The 19,375-nt window shown below is 43.7% G+C and overlaps 1 protein-coding gene across 1 annotated transcript in view; it reads right to left on the bottom strand.

The window, feature by feature from the left end:
* LOC307133444 (uncharacterized protein) overlaps positions 1 to 19,375 on the bottom strand; it is a gene marked incomplete at both ends in the record, with an annotated part of 121,068 nt that overhangs the window by 50,720 nt on the left and 50,973 nt on the right. Inside the window, 32 exons of the mRNA XM_079828529.1 lie at positions 54 to 201; positions 271 to 463; positions 550 to 707; positions 783 to 880; positions 952 to 1,139; positions 1,216 to 1,280; positions 4,204 to 4,286; positions 4,363 to 4,480; positions 4,571 to 4,748; positions 4,821 to 4,924; positions 4,998 to 5,116; positions 5,408 to 5,741; positions 8,074 to 8,159; positions 8,240 to 8,387; positions 8,457 to 8,649; positions 8,736 to 8,893; positions 8,969 to 9,066; positions 9,138 to 9,325; positions 9,402 to 9,466; positions 12,354 to 12,436; positions 12,513 to 12,630; positions 12,721 to 12,898; positions 12,971 to 13,074; positions 13,148 to 13,266; positions 13,558 to 13,914; positions 16,286 to 16,309; positions 16,390 to 16,537; positions 16,607 to 16,799; positions 16,886 to 17,043; positions 17,119 to 17,216; positions 17,288 to 17,475; positions 17,552 to 17,616. Of these exons, the coding sequence (XP_079684655.1) occupies positions 54 to 201; positions 271 to 463; positions 550 to 707; positions 783 to 880; positions 952 to 1,139; positions 1,216 to 1,280; positions 4,204 to 4,286; positions 4,363 to 4,480; positions 4,571 to 4,748; positions 4,821 to 4,924; positions 4,998 to 5,116; positions 5,408 to 5,741; positions 8,074 to 8,159; positions 8,240 to 8,387; positions 8,457 to 8,649; positions 8,736 to 8,893; positions 8,969 to 9,066; positions 9,138 to 9,325; positions 9,402 to 9,466; positions 12,354 to 12,436; positions 12,513 to 12,630; positions 12,721 to 12,898; positions 12,971 to 13,074; positions 13,148 to 13,266; positions 13,558 to 13,914; positions 16,286 to 16,309; positions 16,390 to 16,537; positions 16,607 to 16,799; positions 16,886 to 17,043; positions 17,119 to 17,216; positions 17,288 to 17,475; positions 17,552 to 17,616 (4,555 nt within the window). The remainder of the gene's footprint in view (positions 1 to 53; positions 202 to 270; positions 464 to 549; positions 708 to 782; positions 881 to 951; positions 1,140 to 1,215; positions 1,281 to 4,203; positions 4,287 to 4,362; positions 4,481 to 4,570; positions 4,749 to 4,820; positions 4,925 to 4,997; positions 5,117 to 5,407; positions 5,742 to 8,073; positions 8,160 to 8,239; positions 8,388 to 8,456; positions 8,650 to 8,735; positions 8,894 to 8,968; positions 9,067 to 9,137; positions 9,326 to 9,401; positions 9,467 to 12,353; positions 12,437 to 12,512; positions 12,631 to 12,720; positions 12,899 to 12,970; positions 13,075 to 13,147; positions 13,267 to 13,557; positions 13,915 to 16,285; positions 16,310 to 16,389; positions 16,538 to 16,606; positions 16,800 to 16,885; positions 17,044 to 17,118; positions 17,217 to 17,287; positions 17,476 to 17,551; positions 17,617 to 19,375) is intronic.

Raw genomic sequence — 19,375 nt, 5'->3', positions numbered from 1 at the left:
ACAGAAAGAAAAACACCTAATATTAAGGATTCAGGTAAGGCTGCAGAGCATACGGTTTCCTGTAGAGGAGCCAGTGATGCTGGATCCACAAATGTGAACATCTTCACAACAAAGCGCTTGTAGTGGGTTGGGAACTGAAGACCAGAAGATCCAGCCACCGGAACCAATGAGGTCAGGTAACGGTCATCCTGGTAAGGGCATCTGAAAGGTAAAGAGGCAGTCAGAAGTGCCTTACAGCACACTAGATGGATAAAGACTGGCCTTACTCACCCATCGACCAGAAGGTCCCACTGGGGTAGACTGAGTGGACTGGGGGTTGATGTCGCCCAGCAACGTCCCAGCATTAGGACAATGTTGGGGTCGGTCCTCTCCAAAATGCGCACCTCAACATACACAGGCTCCCGCAGGACTTTTGTGACGGGATAATCAGCATCACCGTAGTAGGACGTGTATGCCTCATCCCCTGAGGAAGAAAACCAGCGTTTAACCAGAAACTGCTGCAACCTGGAGTTTTAGAAAATACTTATGCATACTTGGACAGACACTTACCTTCTGCACAGCCTTTGGTGACACATTGACCATTTGCCAGTCTAAGCTCCACCCTGAGGGGTCCAGAAGCCGCTACTGGTGGAGGTGCAGGAACAGTGTTGACCTCCACAACCAGAGCTTCCACAGAAGTAGCAGAGTACCTACACTGGAAGAGAAGCCTAGACAACAAATAGTGAGCTTGTAGCCTTTGTCAAGGATTCATATTTTTTTTCTAAATAAAATAAAATGCCTACTCAAAATGGCTGTCCCTTGTGATGGAACCAAGTGGTCCGACACCCACTTCATACGAGGAGGTCATTCGGTTTTCATACACCACATATCCACCGTCCTCCTGCAAATAGTAACTGTTGGCATCCAGGCCATTCTAAGCCATGCAGAACAGAACCACAAGCAGCTACTCACCATCATGCTTGTGCCACATGCAGTGACAGGGAACTGGTATATAGCAAAGGAAGGTGTGGATCCCACAGGACTGCAAGGTGGGTCGTTTCCACCCAGGAGACGGACTGAATCCAGGCTCAAGCGAGGTAGTGTAACATCTCTTGCCACCACTACCACAAACTGACCATCTCTTATACACTGGACAGTCACTGGAACAAGGTACAAGAGCAGGTTATTACTGAGGAGTGGTTTAACATGAACACCTTTGCATTGACTCACTCTTACCTGCCTTCCCATAGAAACACTGCTGTCCGTTAAAGCAGCAGTTGATAGCGTCACACTCAGCACCACTGATACCAGGTGGGCCACATTGGATCTGCTCATAATCAGCTACAGCACATTTGTCAAGGGGCTCTGCCTGCGCCACTGGCTGCTTAGACTGAACCTGCTGAGGAAACTGTTGACTAGCTTGTTGTTGAACCTGCTGAGGAAACTGTTGACTAGCTTGTTGTTGAACCTGCTGAGGAAACTGTTGACTAGCTTGTTGTTGAACCTGCTGAGGATACTGTTGACTAGCTTGTTGTTGAACCTGCTGAGGATACTGTTGACTAGCTTGTTGTTGAACCTGCTGAGGATACTGTTGACTAGCTTGTTGTTGAACCTGCTGAGGATACTGTTGACTAGCTTGTTGTTGAACCTGCTGAGGATACTGTTGACTAGCTTGTTGTTGAACCATCAGAGGAAACTGTTGACTAGCTTGTTGTTGAACCTTCTGAGGAAACTGTTGACTAGCATGTTGTTGAACCTTCTGAGGAAACTGTTGACTAGCATGTTGTTGAACCTTCTGAGGAAACTGTTGACTAGCTTGTTGTTGAACCTTCAGAGGAAACTGTTGACTAGCTTGTTGTTGAACCTTCAGAGGAAACTGTTGACTAGCTTGTTGTTGAACCTTCAGAGGAAACGGTTGACTAGCATGTTGTTGAACCTTCTGAGGAAACTGTTGACTAGCTTGTTGTTGAACCTTCAGAGGAAACTGTTGACTAGCTAGCTGTTGAACCTTCAGAGGAAACTGGGGCAGATTACTCCACTGTGGAACAGCATGACAAAAAGCACAAAACCACACACAAAGTGCCAGCGATTGAACAGCACACCAGCTTCCTGCCATTGTTCAACAGCTAGTCACACTGTTGAGATGATGCCCTTTGGTCTTTTTGTATTCTACAGATTTTGGCTAATTAACGATAATCCCTCCCTCTTCATGAACAGTCATGATTCTCCAGACTTGCCCAAATGGGAGCTTATGCTACCAGAAAATTCTCATCAAAATGATACGCATGTGATGTAGGCCTATATTGACTCCAATTAGTCAGATTTGTCATATTGAAGACAAATAAAAAGGTTCATGCTCAGGTTTGCTACTGGAGCTTGCCCAAAGTACTTTGGGTAGATGTTTGGTGCATTCCGCTTTGCTTGTAGACATCCAGAAATGCTAACTAGCATTACTACTTTTACAATATCTTTATATGGCAGAAATAGTAAGAGTAGTCTGTAGTTCCAAATTTAGCAACACACTCACAAACCTCCCTAAGCACTTCCCCTCGGGGCAATCCCTGTCGCCAGTTTGAAGTGTTCCACAAGTGGACAAGAGAGGTTTATGTGGACAGACCTTCGACTCCTTAGACAGAGGGGACCAGTCTACTCATATATACTTTAATTACAAAATAAATGTAACCGTAATCAGTTACTTATGAAAATGTTAATTATTACAAAGGGGGTTACATCTGAATATTTTCTGTAAAAAGCTAGGATATGTTGAATAATATGAATTTGTTGCTTTGCCTGTGCAGGATGCCTCTTGCCATTTACAGTGTTTTTTTTATATCCAATTGCTAGGACCCATTTCTCAATACACTTTTTCAAAACTCTTCACACAGTTCTCCTAACAAACTTTCAGCTCGGCACAGCAGATCATTTCACATTCAAAATGCACTAAAACACAATTCTTTCCCCTAGCAAAGGTTTTCAACCAACACGCACACACTTTGTCAATCCCCAAACGGACGAGGCGTTTATACTTGACGCACTCGCCGTTGTACTATTCTGTGAAACGACAGAGGGCGACTCGGAGAAATTGTTCTATAAACCATCAGGAAACAGCAGTGAGAGAAGAATGTAGCTACACAGGTGACCATATTTATTTGAATAAACTTCACCAAAAACCACACTACAAAAGAATCGTGTAAAACTCAGTAAACCTTGATTGCTAATCATGAATACGGTGTATGCTTTCGATTTACCCCGAAAGAAAGTGAAATATGACAACCTGCCCCATAGGTGGGGCACATTAACATGACAGCTTGATGTTATCAGATACAATCAAATAAAACAACAAGACAAAATACAAATTAACTTTCAAATAAAATATACTAATTTCTTCTGAACATTGACTGTCATTCTTTCCTCAATAGAATAGCATAGTTCTAATAGGGGCACATTGTAACAGTTACAACATGCCCCACCTGTGCAACTGGGATTTAAACCCGTCTAGTGTCTTCTGCTGGTTAGAGCAGCATTAAAAGAACTCTCAACTTGGTCTTATTTTCAATAAACTTAAGAAATGTACGTCTGTTATGTTAAATGTTCAGTGAGAGCGTCCAAAGAATTATTAATTGGTGCAGTTTCTCTAAATAATGTTGATATGGCAACTAGTAAATACATTAGGTTTCATCATCCCGGCATGTGTGGAAAGTTAACCTGTTACAACAAGCCCCGCGTTTAAATTCCAGACGGAGAAAAATAATAACTTCTGTACCTCTGCAAGTCACATAGCATGCAGCCATAGGGTTTCAGACTAAATGGGACTTGCGAAGGTACAGTCAGTTCCACCACATTTGCAGAATAAGGCACTCTTTCCAGGTCAAAAGCAAAGTGACAAGTCAGATACAAGCAAGGATTGATGTCAGTTTTATTGAGAAACTTTCTTTTGCCCTTGAACAATTACAGGACCAAGTGTGGCCTTGCCTTCCCACTGAACACCTAGAGAGAAGAAAAAGAGCAAAGTTAGGAGCACTTAAAACATCAAAAGCAACCTTAAAGCAAGAGCTACCGACCTCCATAGGGAGAAGCAGCAATTCCACCATCAGGACCACATGTTGAGTCACAGCAACCACAAACTTGGTCATTTCCATCAGCAGCAAACCACCTGCAACAAGACAAAGCACTTTCAACATGAGCAAAGTCAGCTTTTTAAAAAAAAGAATAAGTGCAACGTACCCATTGGCAAAGGAACAGGATTTGCGCTGAGCGTCACTGGGTGCAGAAGCAATAGTTGCCTTCAGAACACATGTTATGTAGATCTACAAGGGATGACAGACAAGTCAGAAAACCAAAGCAGATGGGAAGAGAAGTCGAATTAACTCTTGTGGTACATACAGAAGGACTGGTGCTCTCCTGGAACATGAATGCCTCCAGCTGGAACTGGATCTTGTCAACCTGGGACCGAGGCATGAAGCGGGAGCTGGAAGCTGTAGCCTTGGCATCCACAAAGCACCTGACGACAAAGTCACCACAAAGAGCAACTCATGAATGTTTAAAAAGAGCAAACAAAACAGTCCTATAGCATCAAGAGCCATGACCTTACCCATGATTCTCAATGAAGGAATATCTCGGAAGGGAGTTCACGTCAGGCACTTGAGTGGCCACACAGCGGTCCACAAACACACGCAGAGGCACATGATTGTACTGCTTCACAGATGCCTCGATGTTAATAACGCCACCCAGGAAATAGGAGTATGAAGGCCTCTGGTAGGACCAATCGTCTACAAAAGAGAAGGAACACCCTAGGAAGAGCCACATTTGCAAGGTCGAAGGTCCAAAGAAAGTGCACTTACCCAGCATGAGCTTCAGGGAGAACATCAAGACTTCTTCACCAACCTTGGTTGAGGCATAAGGGACCCATGTTGGCCTCAAGGCATCACTGCTTACATTGTGTAGCCTGTGGTTCATGAAAGTACCCATTAAATGGTCTCCCAGTTGCACAAGCAGTGAAAGTCACAGAGGCCACTTACCTTTGATAGTGGCATTGAACGCCAACAATTGCACCATCGGCCCGGGTAATCGGAGTACCTGCAAGAGCCTCAGGGGTGTAGGTAAGAGAGAAGGTGTAGACAAGCTCATCCTCATTCATCTGTAAGAGATTGTAGTTAAAACAAGACAGTTCCTCATGAAGGTGTAATCATTATTATGAATGAGAGAAAGTGCATTGTGCAATACAGTGGACAAACACTTCAAGCAGGAGAAAACAACTGCAGAGCTTAAAACAAACATTTCTTAAGGCCCGTTCATACCAATGCATATGCCAGCTGCCCTGGCATTGCAAATACAACATACAACAGCAGTGTGAACTGACGGTCCTTGAAGAGGACTTTGGATATCCTCAATTTGAACAAACAACCGATTAAGATTTAGGAGTTCTTACCATCTGCACGCTGTTGCAGTCCTGTAATTCATACTCAAAGAGGAGCACCCTAGACTCAGAGTCCTGACCAGCAACAGGACATCCACCTAAAGACAGACCAGTTGGCTGGATCAACTGACCATTGCTAAACAAGTCCTGCTGGACTTCTACAAGAACCCGGTTCTCTCCGCATTGAACCGCTACGCTGCTGGGAGTCACGGGTTGCCTCAACTGGAAGTCCACCGCCAACTCGCTCTGCACCTCGGGAACGACGGGATACCTCCAATCCAAAGGCTTCACTGGACCCTGCAACAGCTGCTTCTCCTGAAGGCCAAAAGGCTCCTGTGCAAGGCCTCTGGAGGCAGGACCCAAAGGACTCTGAAATGGAGAAGCCACTTGCAAAGGATTCCAGAGCTCTGGAGCAGAAAAGGCAGGACTTCTGAAATCTGGATCTGATTTTTGCCCCGTGCTTCTTGGACTTTGACTGTGCATCAAACTTCCCCATGCATCAGGCAGATCAAACACAACCATCACAACCACCACTAACACACCTCTCAGAAGCCCCATCCTAGCAAACTTGGACACAAATGCCACAACACACACCAGTGCTTGGCTTTGCCATTTTGTACAGCTTTGAATGAAGGTGGCTCATCCCCTTTTAGTTGAATTGATTGCCTTTGATTCTCCTCTGGACCTGTAGAGTTTATATGCATCTCTGGGACCCACAGCTCTGCACAATTTGTATGTCTCTCTTATCTGACAAATCGAGGGGGACATTTACATGACACCATTTTCAAATGAAACTTTAAATGCATTGTGTTCATTTACACAACAACAGTGCTTTGTGGGCCTTAAAAATGCAAACTTTTAAAAACAGGGTTTCAAAGTTTTTGAAAATGAGACCATTATTGTCTCCATGTAAACTACAAAAACATGAATTTGTGAAAACTGTGACATCATGCGCATGCATATTGCGTGTTTAGTCTATAGGCACGTAGTGTTTCTTTGCAAAGTGTCATCGCCATCTACTGGATTCTCTGCAGAGATTCTCCTAGAGATTTAATCAGATCAACGTCATATTTGCACAGTCTAATCGAAAGGCCTTGGTGATGTTTTCCCTGAAGGTCGTGTCAGTGGCGGCCTCACAAAGTTCGATGGTTCGCCATGACACAGGAAGCTGTTGTAAGTCGGGCATACAATGTCCGATCTGCCCCAAACTTCAGATGTTTGATAAGAGTCCTGGCCTGAAGACATCTACATATGAGTTTCAGAATTAGGCATGGCAAAATGGCTCGATAGCGCCACCTACAACATTTCAACGAAGTGCCCCTCCCGCTACGTTTCACGTACAGGTATGAAATTCGGTACACAGCCCAATACCTACAAAAAATCTCCTGGTACAAAATCAACGACACAGAGGGAAGATAGTGAGGGAAGGGCATGAAAAAGTGAATTGAAACACAGTCATTAATTTTTGTCCACTTGCCCTCAGCTTCTTATTCTTTAACATCAGCAGTTTATGCAACTGGCCACAGACCTACGTTTTCTCAAATTTTCCGCCAAAATGTCTCTAGGAAAAATGTGTGACACAAAGAGCAAGAAGAGTTAACAGGACTAAGACTTAAGTTAATGATGGGACACTAAAATGGACAAATATAATAGTAGACCCCATTTTGAAATGTGTATTTCACAAACCTAATACACCAACAGTTAGCTCTTCAAACCAGTTAAATAGAATTCAAATGGGATGCATTTCCTTGACAGCATGGATACTAGTCAAATTGCCTTCCACGTTCTGTTTTTAATGGTGCAACAACAAGCACAGACAGTTAAACAAAGTAGCTTATTGTCCAAATCTACAGAAGCGACATGGTTTAGACCAGTTAATGTCACACTCTGGAAACGGTTTATAAAGACCCCTTTCATGAGTGAAGGTTAAAAGTCAAAAAAGTTTAAAACATTTTAGACCGCATTTACACCTGTATTTAGCATAGTCCACTTGTGATTGGACTGATAAACGCTTTAGTACCAGGTGTAAACAGGCCCTCAGACAGCAACTCAGGTGTGATACACCAGTTAAGGGACTAAACCAGCTTTTATTAAAGCACCAGTCTACTTTTCAATAAACATTGGGGCTAGCCTAAAGAAAAAAGGCTGGTCACAATTTGGGATTAAAAAGGACAATGCAGGTTGATACTGATTTCATTGCAGATGCAATGCTGTACTTGCATGACTTCGGGGGGCTTTCAAATAGCATTAGCAAAAAACAGAGGGACTTGGCATGCTTGAATATCAGTACAAGCAGTTATGTTAGTCCAGCCATAAAGCCACAAGTAGAGACCAAAACAGATTCCATTAAGAACAGGGACCCAGGTTAGCAACTGGAACTTGGCTTGTTTAGTTCAAGTCAAGCATAACCTTGAAGCAAAAAAGGGAACTCTGGTTTAGTAGTGTAGCCCAATAAATCAAACTGAGAACAGTCATGAAAGATCAATACCAAAGAGACAGTTGAGTTAAGAAGTTTATTAAAACTACTAAAGTCACATGACCAGGTTAACTTCTCCACTAGACACCACAGTTTGCCCACTAGAGATGGTCTTGACGTTAGCATCTCTTCCTGGAAAAGAAATGGTAGAATCGTGAGGCATTTAAAAACCAAATTCTCATGGTTCCTGAAGTCAGTTTACAACAAGCACTCACTTTTCCTAGTGCAGCTTTGCTCACAGGAGCCAGAAGAGGGATGGCACACTGCTGTACTACAGTGGATGAAGATCTAACAGAGGGGGGAAAGGGATAAGCCACAGAAAGAAAAACACCTAATATTAAGGATTCAGGTAAGGCTGCAGAGCATACGGTTTCCTGTAGAGGAGCCAGTGATGCTGGATCCACAAATGTGAACATCTTCACAACAAAGCGCTTGTAGTGGGTTGGGAACTGAAGACCAGAAGATCCAGCCACCGGAACCAATGAGGTCAGGTAACGGTCATCCTGGTAAGGGCATCTGAAAGGTAAAGAGGCAGTCAGAAGTGCCTTACAGCACACTAGATGGATAAAGACTGGCCTTACTCACCCATCGACCAGAAGGTCCCACTGGGGTAGACTGAGTGGACTGGGGGTTGATGTCGCCCAGCAACGTCCCAGCATTAGGACAATGTTGGGGTCGGTCCTCTCCAAAATGCGCACCTCAACATACACAGGCTCCCGCAGGACTTTTGTGACGGGATAATCAGCATCACCGTAGTAGGACGTGTATGCCTCATCCCCTGAGGAAGAAAACCAGCGTTTAACCAGAAACTGCTGCAACCTGGAGTTTTAGAAAATACTTATGCATACTTGGACAGACACTTACCTTCTGCACAGCCTTTGGTGACACATTGACCATTTGCCAGTCTAAGCTCCACCCTGAGGGGTCCAGAAGCCGCTACTGGTGGAGGTGCAGGAACAGTGTTGACCTCCACAACCAGAGCTTCCACAGAAGTAGCAGAGTACCTACACTGGAAGAGAAGCCTAGACAACAAATAGTGAGCTTGTAGCCTTTGTCAAGGATTCATATTTTTTTTCTAAATAAAATAAAATGCCTACTCAAAATGGCTGTCCCTTGTGATGGAACCAAGTGGTCCGACACCCACTTCATACGAGGAGGTCATTCGGTTTTCATACACCACATATCCACCGTCCTCCTGCAAATAGTAACTGTTGGCATCCAGGCCATTCTAAGCCATGCAGAACAGAACCACAAGCAGCTACTCACCATCATGCTTGTGCCACATGCAGTGACAGGGAACTGGTATATAGCAAAGGAAGGTGTGGATCCCACAGGACTGCAAGGTGGGTCGTTTCCACCCAGGAGACGGACTGAATCCAGGCTCAAGCGAGGTAGTGTAACATCTCTTGCCACCACTACCACAAACTGACCATCTCTTATACACTGGACAGTCACTGGAACAAGGTACAAGAGCAGGTTATTACTGAGGAGTGGTTTAACATGAACACCTTTGCATTGACTCACTCTTACCTGCCTTCCCATAGAAACACTGCTGTCCGTTAAAGCAGCAGTTGATAGCGTCACACTCAGCACCACTGATACCAGGTGGGCCACATTGGATCTGCTCATAATCAGCTACAGCACATTTGTCAAGGGGCTCTGCCTGCGCCACTGGCTGCTTAGACTGAACCTGCTGAGGAAACTGTTGACTAGCTTGTTGTTGAACCTGCTGAGGAAACTGTTGACTAGCTTGTTGTTGAACCTGCTGAGGAAACTGTTGACTAGCTTGTTGTTGAACCTGCTGAGGAAACTGTTGACTAGCTTGTTGTTGAACCTGCTGAGGATACTGTTGACTAGCTTGTTGTTGAACCTGCTGAGGATACTGTTGACTAGCTTGTTGTTGAACCTGCTGAGGATACTGTTGACTAGCTTGTTGTTGAACCTGCTGAGGATACTGTTGACTAGCTTGTTGTTGAACCTGCTGAGGATACTGTTGACTAGCATGTTGTTGAACCTTCTGAGGAAACTGTTGACTAGCTTGTTGTTGAACCTTCAGAGGAAACTGTTGACTAGCTTGTTGTTGAACCTTCAGAGGAAACTGTTGACTAGCTTGTTGTTGAACCTTCAGAGGAAACTGTTGACTAGCTTGTTGTTGAACCTTCTGAGGAAACTGTTGACTAGCATGTTGTTGAACCTTCTGAGGAAACTGTTGACTAGCTTGTTGTTGAACCTTCAGAGGAAACTGTTGACTAGCTAGCTGTTGAACCTTCAGAGGAAACTGGGGCAGATTACTCCACTGTGGAACAGCATGACAAAAAGCACAAAACCACACACAAAGTGCCAGCGATTGAACAGCACACCAGCTTCCTGCCATTGTTCAACAGCTAGTCACACTGTTGAGATGATGCCCTTTGGTCTTTTTGTATTCTACAGATTTTGGCTAATTAACGATAATCCCTCCCTCTTCATGAACAGTCATGATTCTCCAGACTTGCCCAAATGGGAGCTTATGCTACCAGAAAATTCTCATCAAAATGATACGCATGTGATGTAGGCCTATATTGACTCCAATTAGTCAGATTTGTCATATTGAAGACAAATAAAAAGGTTCATGCTCAGGTTTGCTACTGGAGCTTGCCCAAAGTACTTTGGGTAGATGTTTGGTGCATTCCGCTTTGCTTGTAGACATCCAGAAATGCTAACTAGCATTACTACTTTTACAATATCTTTATATGGCAGAAATAGTAAGAGTAGTCTGTAGTTCCAAATTTAGCAACACACTCACAAACCTCCCTAAGCACTTCCCCTCGGGGCAATCCCTGTCGCCAGTTTGAAGTGTTCCACAAGTGGACAAGAGAGGTTTATGTGGACAGACCTTCGACTCCTTAGACAGAGGGGACCAGTCTACTCATATATACTTTAATTACAAAATAAATGTAACCGTAATCAGTTACTTATGAAAATGTTAATTATTACAAAGGGGGTTACATCTGAATATTTTCTGTAAAAAGCTAGGATATGTTGAATAATATGAATTTGTTGCTTTGCCTGTGCAGGATGCCTCTTGCCATTTACAGTGTTTTTTTTATATCCAATTGCTAGGACCCATTTCTCAATACACTTTTTCAAAACTCTTCACACAGTTCTCCTAACAAACTTTCAGCTCGGCACAGCAGATCATTTCACATTCAAAATGCACTAAAACACAATTCTTTCCCCTAGCAAAGGTTTTCAACCAACACGCACACACTTTGTCAATCCCCAAACGGACGAGGCGTTTATACTTGACGCACTCGCCGTTGTACTATTCTGTGAAACGACAGAGGGCGACTCGGAGAAATTGTTCTATAAACCATCAGGAAACAGCAGTGAGAGAAGAATGTAGCTACACAGGTGACCATATTTATTTGAATAAACTTCACCAAAAACCACACTACAAAAGAATCGTGTAAAACTCAGTAAACCTTGATTGCTAATCATGAATACGGTGTATGCTTTCGATTTACCCCGAAAGAAAGTGAAATATGACAACCTGCCCCATAGGTGGGGCACATTAACATGACAGCTTGATGTTATCAGATACAATCAAATAAAACAACAAGACAAAATACAAATTAACTTTCAAATAAAATATACTAATTTCTTCTGAACATTGACTGTCATTCTTTCCTCAATAGAATAGCATAGTTCTAATAGGGGCACATTGTAACAGTTACAACATGCCCCACCTGTGCAACTGGGATTTAAACCCGTCTAGTGTCTTCTGCTGGTTAGAGCAGCATTAAAAGAACTCTCAACTTGGTCTTATTTTCAATAAACTTAAGAAATGTACGTCTGTTATGTTAAATGTTCAGTGAGAGCGTCCAAAGAATTATTAATTGGTGCAGTTTCTCTAAATAATGTTGATATGGCAACTAGTAAATACATTAGGTTTCATCATCCCGGCATGTGTGGAAAGTTAACCTGTTACAACAAGCCCCGCGTTTAAATTCCAGACGGAGAAAAATAATAACTTCTGTACCTCTGCAAGTCACATAGCATGCAGCCATAGGGTTTCAGACTAAATGGGACTTGCGAAGGTACAGTCAGTTCCACCACATTTGCAGAATAAGGCACTCTTTCCAGGTCAAAAGCAAAGTGACAAGTCAGATACAAGCAAGGATTGATGTCAGTTTTATTGAGAAACTTTCTTTTGCCCTTGAACAATTACAGGACCAAGTGTGGCCTTGCCTTCCCACTGAACACCTAGAGAGAAGAAAAAGAGCAAAGTTAGGAGCACTTAAAACATCAAAAGCAACCTTAAAGCAAGAGCTACCGACCTCCATAGGGAGAAGCAGCAATTCCACCATCAGGACCACATGTTGAGTCACAGCAACCACAAACTTGGTCATTTCCATCAGCAGCAAACCACCTGCAACAAGACAAAGCACTTTCAACATGAGCAAAGTCAGCTTTTTAAAAAAAAGAATAAGTGCAACGTACCCATTGGCAAAGGAACAGGATTTGCGCTGAGCGTCACTGGGTGCAGAAGCAATAGTTGCCTTCAGAACACATGTTATGTAGATCTACAAGGGATGACAGACAAGTCAGAAAACCAAAGCAGATGGGAAGAGAAGTCGAATTAACTCTTGTGGTACATACAGAAGGACTGGTGCTCTCCTGGAACATGAATGCCTCCAGCTGGAACTGGATCTTGTCAACCTGGGACCGAGGCATGAAGCGGGAGCTGGAAGCTGTAGCCTTGGCATCCACAAAGCACCTGACGACAAAGTCACCACAAAGAGCAACTCATGAATGTTTAAAAAGAGCAAACAAAACAGTCCTATAGCATCAAGAGCCATGACCTTACCCATGATTCTCAATGAAGGAATATCTCGGAAGGGAGTTCACGTCAGGCACTTGAGTGGCCACACAGCGGTCCACAAACACACGCAGAGGCACATGATTGTACTGCTTCACAGATGCCTCGATGTTAATAACGCCACCCAGGAAATAGGAGTATGAAGGCCTCTGGTAGGACCAATCGTCTACAAAAGAGAAGGAACACCCTAGGAAGAGCCACATTTGCAAGGTCGAAGGTCCAAAGAAAGTGCACTTACCCAGCATGAGCTTCAGGGAGAACATCAAGACTTCTTCACCAACCTTGGTTGAGGCATAAGGGACCCATGTTGGCCTCAAGGCATCACTGCTTACATTGTGTAGCCTGTGGTTCATGAAAGTACCCATTAAATGGTCTCCCAGTTGCACAAGCAGTGAAAGTCACAGAGGCCACTTACCTTTGATAGTGGCATTGAACGCCAACAATTGCACCATCGGCCCGGGTAATCGGAGTACCTGCAAGAGCCTCAGGGGTGTAGGTAAGAGAGAAGGTGTAGACAAGCTCATCCTCATTCATCTGTAAGAGATTGTAGTTAAAACAAGACAGTTCCTCATGAAGGTGTAATCATTATTATGAATGAGAGAAAGTGCATTGTGCAATACAGTGGACAAACACTTCAAGCAGGAGAAAACAACTGCAGAGCTTAAAACAAACATTTCTTAAGGCCCGTTCATACCAATGCATATGCCAGCTGCCCTGGCATTGCAAATACAACATACAACAGCAGTGTGAACTGACGGTCCTTGAAGAGGACTTTGGATATCCTCAATTTGAACAAACAACCGATTAAGATTTAGGAGTTCTTACCATCTGCACGCTGTTGCAGTCCTGTAATTCATACTCAAAGAGGAGCACCCTAGACTCAGAGTCCTGACCAGCAACAGGACATCCACCTAAAGACAGACCAGTTGGCTGGATCAACTGACCATTGCTAAACAAGTCCTGCTGGACTTCTACAAGAACCCGGTTCTCTCCGCATTGAACCGCTACGCTGCTGGGAGTCACGGGTTGCCTCAACTGGAAGTCCACCGCCAACTCGCTCTGCACCTCGGGAACGACGGGATACCTCCAATCCAAAGGCTTCACTGGACCCTGCAACAGCTGCTTCTCCTGAAGGCCAAAAGGCTCCTGTGCAAGGCCTCTGGAGGCAGGACCCAAAGGACTCTGAAATGGAGAAGCCACTTGCAAAGGATTCCAGAGCTCTGGAGCAGAAAAGGCAGGACTTCTGAAATCTGGATCTGATTTTTGCCCCGTGCTTCTTGGACTTTGACTGTGCATCAAACTTCCCCATGCATCAGGCAGATCAAACACAACCATCACAACCACCACTAACACACCTCTCAGAAGCCCCATCCTAGCAAACTTGGACACAAATGCCACAACACACACCAGTGCTTGGCTTTGCCATTTTGTACAGCTTTGAATGAAGGTGGCTCATCCCCTTTTAGTTGAATTGATTGCCTTTGATTCTCCTCTGGACCTGTAGAGTTTATATGCATCTCTGGGACCCACAGCTCTGCACAATTTGTATGTCTCTCTTATCTGACAAATCGAGGGGGACATTTACATGACACCATTTTCAAATGAAACTTTAAATGCATTGTGTTCATTTACACAACAACAGTGCTTTGTGGGCCTTAAAAATGCAAACTTTTAAAAACAGGGTTTCAAAGTTTTTGAAAATGAGACCATTATTGTCTCCATGTAAACTACAAAAACATGAATTTGTGAAAACTGTGACATCATGCGCATGCATATTGCGTGTTTAGTCTATAGGCACGTAGTGTTTCTTTGCAAAGTGTCATCGCCATCTACTGGATTCTCTGCAGAGATTCTCCTAGAGATTTAATCAGATCAACGTCATATTTGCACAGTCTAATCGAAAGGCCTTGGTGATGTTTTCCCTGAAGGTCGTGTCAGTGGCGGCCTCACAAAGTTCGATGGTTCGCCATGACACAGGAAGCTGTTGTAAGTCGGGCATACAATGTCCGATCTGCCCCAAACTTCAGATGTTTGATAAGAGTCCTGGCCTGAAGACATCTACATATGAGTTTCAGAATTAGGCATGGCAAAATGGCTCGATAGCGCCACCTACAACATTTCAACGAAGTGCCCCTCCCGCTACGTTTCACGTACAGGTATGAAATTCGGTACACAGCCCAATACCTACAAAAAATCTCCTGGTACAAAATCAACGACACAGAGGGAAGATAGTGAGGGAAGGGCATGAAAAAGTGAATTGAAACACAGTCATTAATTTTTGTCCACTTGCCCTCAGCTTCTTATTCTTTAACATCAGCAGTTTATGCAACTGGCCACAGACCTACGTTTTCTCAAATTTTCCGCCAAAATGTCTCTAGGAAAAATGTGTGACACAAAGAGCAAGAAGAGTTAACAGGACTAAGACTTAAGTTAATGATGGGACACTAAAATGGACAAATATAATAGTAGACCCCATTTTGAAATGTGTATTTCACAAACCTAATACACCAACAGTTAGCTCTTCAAACCAGTTAAATAGAATTCAAATGGGATGCATTTCCTTGACAGCATGGATACTAGTCAAATTGCCTTCCACGTTCTGTTTTTAATGGTGCAACAACAAGCACAGACAGTTAAACAAAGTAGCTTATTGTCCAAATCTACAGAAGCGACATGGTTTAGACCAGTTAATGTCACACTCTGGAAACGGTTTATAAAGACCCCTTTCATGAGTGAAGGTTAAAAGTCAAAAAAGTTTAAAACATTTTAGACCGCATTTACACCTGTATTTAGCATAGTCCACTTGTGATTGGACTGATAAACGCTTTAGTACCAGGTGTAAACAGGCCCTCAGACAGCAACTCAGGTGTGATACACCAGTTAAGGGACTAAACCAGCTTTTATTAAAGCACCAGTCTACTTTTCAATAAACATTGGGGCTAGCCTAAAGAAAAAAGGCTGGTCACAATTTGGGATTAAAAAGGACAATGCAGGTTGATACTGATTTCATTGCAGATGCAATGCTGTACTTGCATGACTTCGGGGGGCTTTCAAATAGCATTAGCAAAAAACAGAGGGACTTGGCATGCTTGAATATCAGTACAAGCAGTTATGTTAGTCCAGCCATAAAGCCACAAGTAGAGACCAAAACAGATTCCATTAAGAACAGGGACCCAGGTTAGCAACTGGAACTTGGCTTGTTTAGTTCAAGTCAAGCATAACCTTGAAGCAAAAAAGGGAACTCTGGTTTAGTAGTGTAGCCCAATAAATCAAACTGAGAACAGTCATGAAAGATCAATACCAAAGAGACAGTTGAGTTAAGAAGTTTATTAAAACTACTAAAGTCACATGACCAGGTTAACTTCTCCACTAGACACCACAGTTTGCCCACTAGAGATGGTCTTGACGTTAGCATCTCTTCCTGGAAAAGAAATGGTAGAATCGTGAGGCATTTAAAAACCAAATTCTCATGGTTCCTGAAGTCAGTTTACAACAAGCACTCACTTTTCCTAGTGCAGCTTTGCTCACAGGAGCCAGAAGAGGGATGGCACACTGCTGTACTACAGTGGATGAAGATCTAACAGAGGGGGGAAAGGGATAAGCCACAGAAAGAAAAACACCTAATATTAAGGATTCAGGTAAGGCTGCAGAGCATACGGTTTCCTGTAGAGGAGCCAGTGATGCTGGATCCACAAATGTGAACATCTTCACAACAAAGCGCTTGTAGTGGGTTGGGAACTGAAGACCAGAAGATCCAGCCACCGGAACCAATGAGGTCAGGTAACGGTCATCCTGGTAAGGGCATCTGAAAGGTAAAGAGGCAGTCAGAAGTGCCTTACAGCACACTAGATGGATAAAGACTGGCCTTACTCACCCATCGACCAGAAGGTCCCACTGGGGTAGACTGAGTGGACTGGGGGTTGATGTCGCCCAGCAACGTCCCAGCATTAGGACAATGTTGGGGTCGGTCCTCTCCAAAATGCGCACCTCAACATACACAGGCTCCCGCAGGACTTTTGTGACGGGATAATCAGCATCACCGTAGTAGGACGTGTATGCCTCATCCCCTGAGGAAGAAAACCAGCGTTTAACCAGAAACTGCTGCAACCTGGAGTTTTAGAAAATACTTATGCATACTTGGACAGACACTTACCTTCTGCACAGCCTTTGGTGACACATTGACCATTTGCCAGTCTAAGCTCCACCCTGAGGGGTCCAGAAGCCGCTACTGGTGGAGGTGCAGGAACAGTGTTGACCTCCACAACCAGAGCTTCCACAGAAGTAGCAGAGTACCTACACTGGAAGAGAAGCCTAGACAACAAATAGTGAGCTTGTAGCCTTTGTCAAGGATTCATATTTTTTTTCTAAATAAAATAAAATGCCTACTCAAAATGGCTGTCCCTTGTGATGGAACCAAGTGGTCCGACACCCACTTCATACGAGGAGGTCATTCGGTTTTCATACACCACATATCCACCGTCCTCCTGCAAATAGTAACTGTTGGCATCCAGGCCATTCTAAGCCATGCAGAACAGAACCACAAGCAGCTACTCACCATCATGCTTGTGCCACATGCAGTGACAGGGAACTGGTATATAGCAAAGGAAGGTGTGGATCCCACAGGACTGCAAGGTGGGTCGTTTCCACCCAGGAGACGGACTGAATCCAGGCTCAAGCGAGGTAGTGTAACATCTCTTGCCACCACTACCACAAACTGACCATCTCTTATACACTGGACAGTCACTGGAACAAGGTACAAGAGCAGGTTATTACTGAGGAGTGGTTTAACATGAACACCTTTGCATTGACTCACTCTTACCTGCCTTCCCATAGAAACACTGCTGTCCGTTAAAGCAGCAGTTGATAGCGTCACACTCAGCACCACTGATACCAGGTGGGCCACATTGGATCTGCTCATAATCAGCTACAGCACATTTGTCAAGGGGCTCTGCCTGCGCCACTGGCTGCTTAGACTGAACCTGCTGAGGAAACTGTTGACTAGCTTGTTGTTGAACCTGCTGAGGAAACTGTTGACTAGCTTGTTGTTGAACCTGCTGAGGAAACTGTTGACTAGCTTGTTGTTGAACCTGCTGAGGAAACTGTTGACTAGCTTGTTGTTGAACCTGCTGAGGATACTGTTGACTAGCTTGTTGTTGAACCTGCTGAGGATACTGTTGACTAGCTTGTTGTTGAACCTGCTGAGGATACTGTTGACTAGCTTGTTGTTGAACCTGCTGAGGATACTGTTGACTAGCTTGTTGTTGAACCATCAGAGGAAACTGTTGACTAGCTTGTTGTTGAACCTTCTGAGGAAACTGTTGACTAGCATGTTGTTGAACCTTCTGAGGAAACTGTTGACTAGCATGTTGTTGAACCTTCTGAGGAAACTGTTGACTAGCATGTTGTTGAACCTTCTGAGGAAACTGTTGACTAGCATGTTGTTGAACCTTCTGAGGAAACTGTTGACTAGCTTGTTGTTGAACCTTCAGAGGAAACTGTTGACTAGCTTGTTGTTGAACCTTCAGAGGAAACTGTTGACTAGCTTGTTGTTGAACCTTCAGAGGAAACTGTTGACTAGCTTGTTGTTGAACCTTCTGAGGAAACTGTTGACTAGCATGTTGTTGAACCTTCTGAGGAAACTGTTGACTAGCTTGTTGTTGAACCTTCAGAGGAAACTGTTGACTAGCTAGCTGTTGAACCTTCAGAGGAAACTGGGGCAGATTACTCCACTGTGGAACAGCATGACAAAAAGCACAAAACCACACACAAAGTGCCAGCGATTGAACAGCACACCAGCTTCCTGCCATTGTTCAACAGCTAGTCACACTGTTGAGATGATGCCCTTTGGTCTTTTTGTATTCTACAGATTTTGGCTAATTAACGATAATCCCTCCCTCTTCATGAACAGTCATGATTCTCCAGACTTGCCCAAATGGGAGCTTATGCTACCAGAAAATTCTCATCAAAATGATACGCATGTGATGTAGGCCTATATTGACTCCAATTAGTCAGATTTGTCATATTGAAGACAAATAAAAAGGTTCATGCTCAGGTTTGCTACTGGAGCTTGCCCAAAGTACTTTGGGTAGATGTTTGGTGCATTCCGCTTTGCTTGTAGACATCCAGAAATGCTAACTAGCATTACTACTTTTACAATATCTTTATATGGCAGAAATAGTAAGAGTAATCTGTAGTTCCAAATTTAGCAACACACTCACAAACCTCCCTAAGCACTTCCCCTCGGGGCAATCCCTGTCGCCAGTTTGAAGTGTTCCACAAGTGGACAAGAGAGGTTTATGTGGACAGACCTTCGACTCCTTAGACAGAGGGGACCAGTCTACTCATATATACTTTAATTACAAAATAAATGTAACCGTAATCAGTTACTTATGAAAATGTTAATTATTACAAAGGGGGTTACATCTGAATATTTTCTGTAAAAAGCTAGGATATGTTGAATAATATGAATTTGTTGCTTTGCCTGTGCAGGATGCCTCTTGCCATTTACAGTGTTTTTTTTATATCCAATTGCTAGGACCCATTTCTCAATACACTTTTTCAAAACTCTTCACACAGTTCTCCTAACAAACTTTCAGCTCGGCACAGCAGATCATTTCACATTCAAAATGCACTAAAACACAAT

The sequence above is a fragment of the Gobio gobio genome (genome assembly GCF_949357685.1).
Source record: "Gobio gobio genome assembly, chromosome: 11".
NCBI classification, from domain to species: domain Eukaryota; kingdom Metazoa; phylum Chordata; class Actinopteri; order Cypriniformes; family Gobionidae; genus Gobio; species Gobio gobio.
This window is presented reverse-complemented; position numbering and strand designations above follow the sequence as displayed.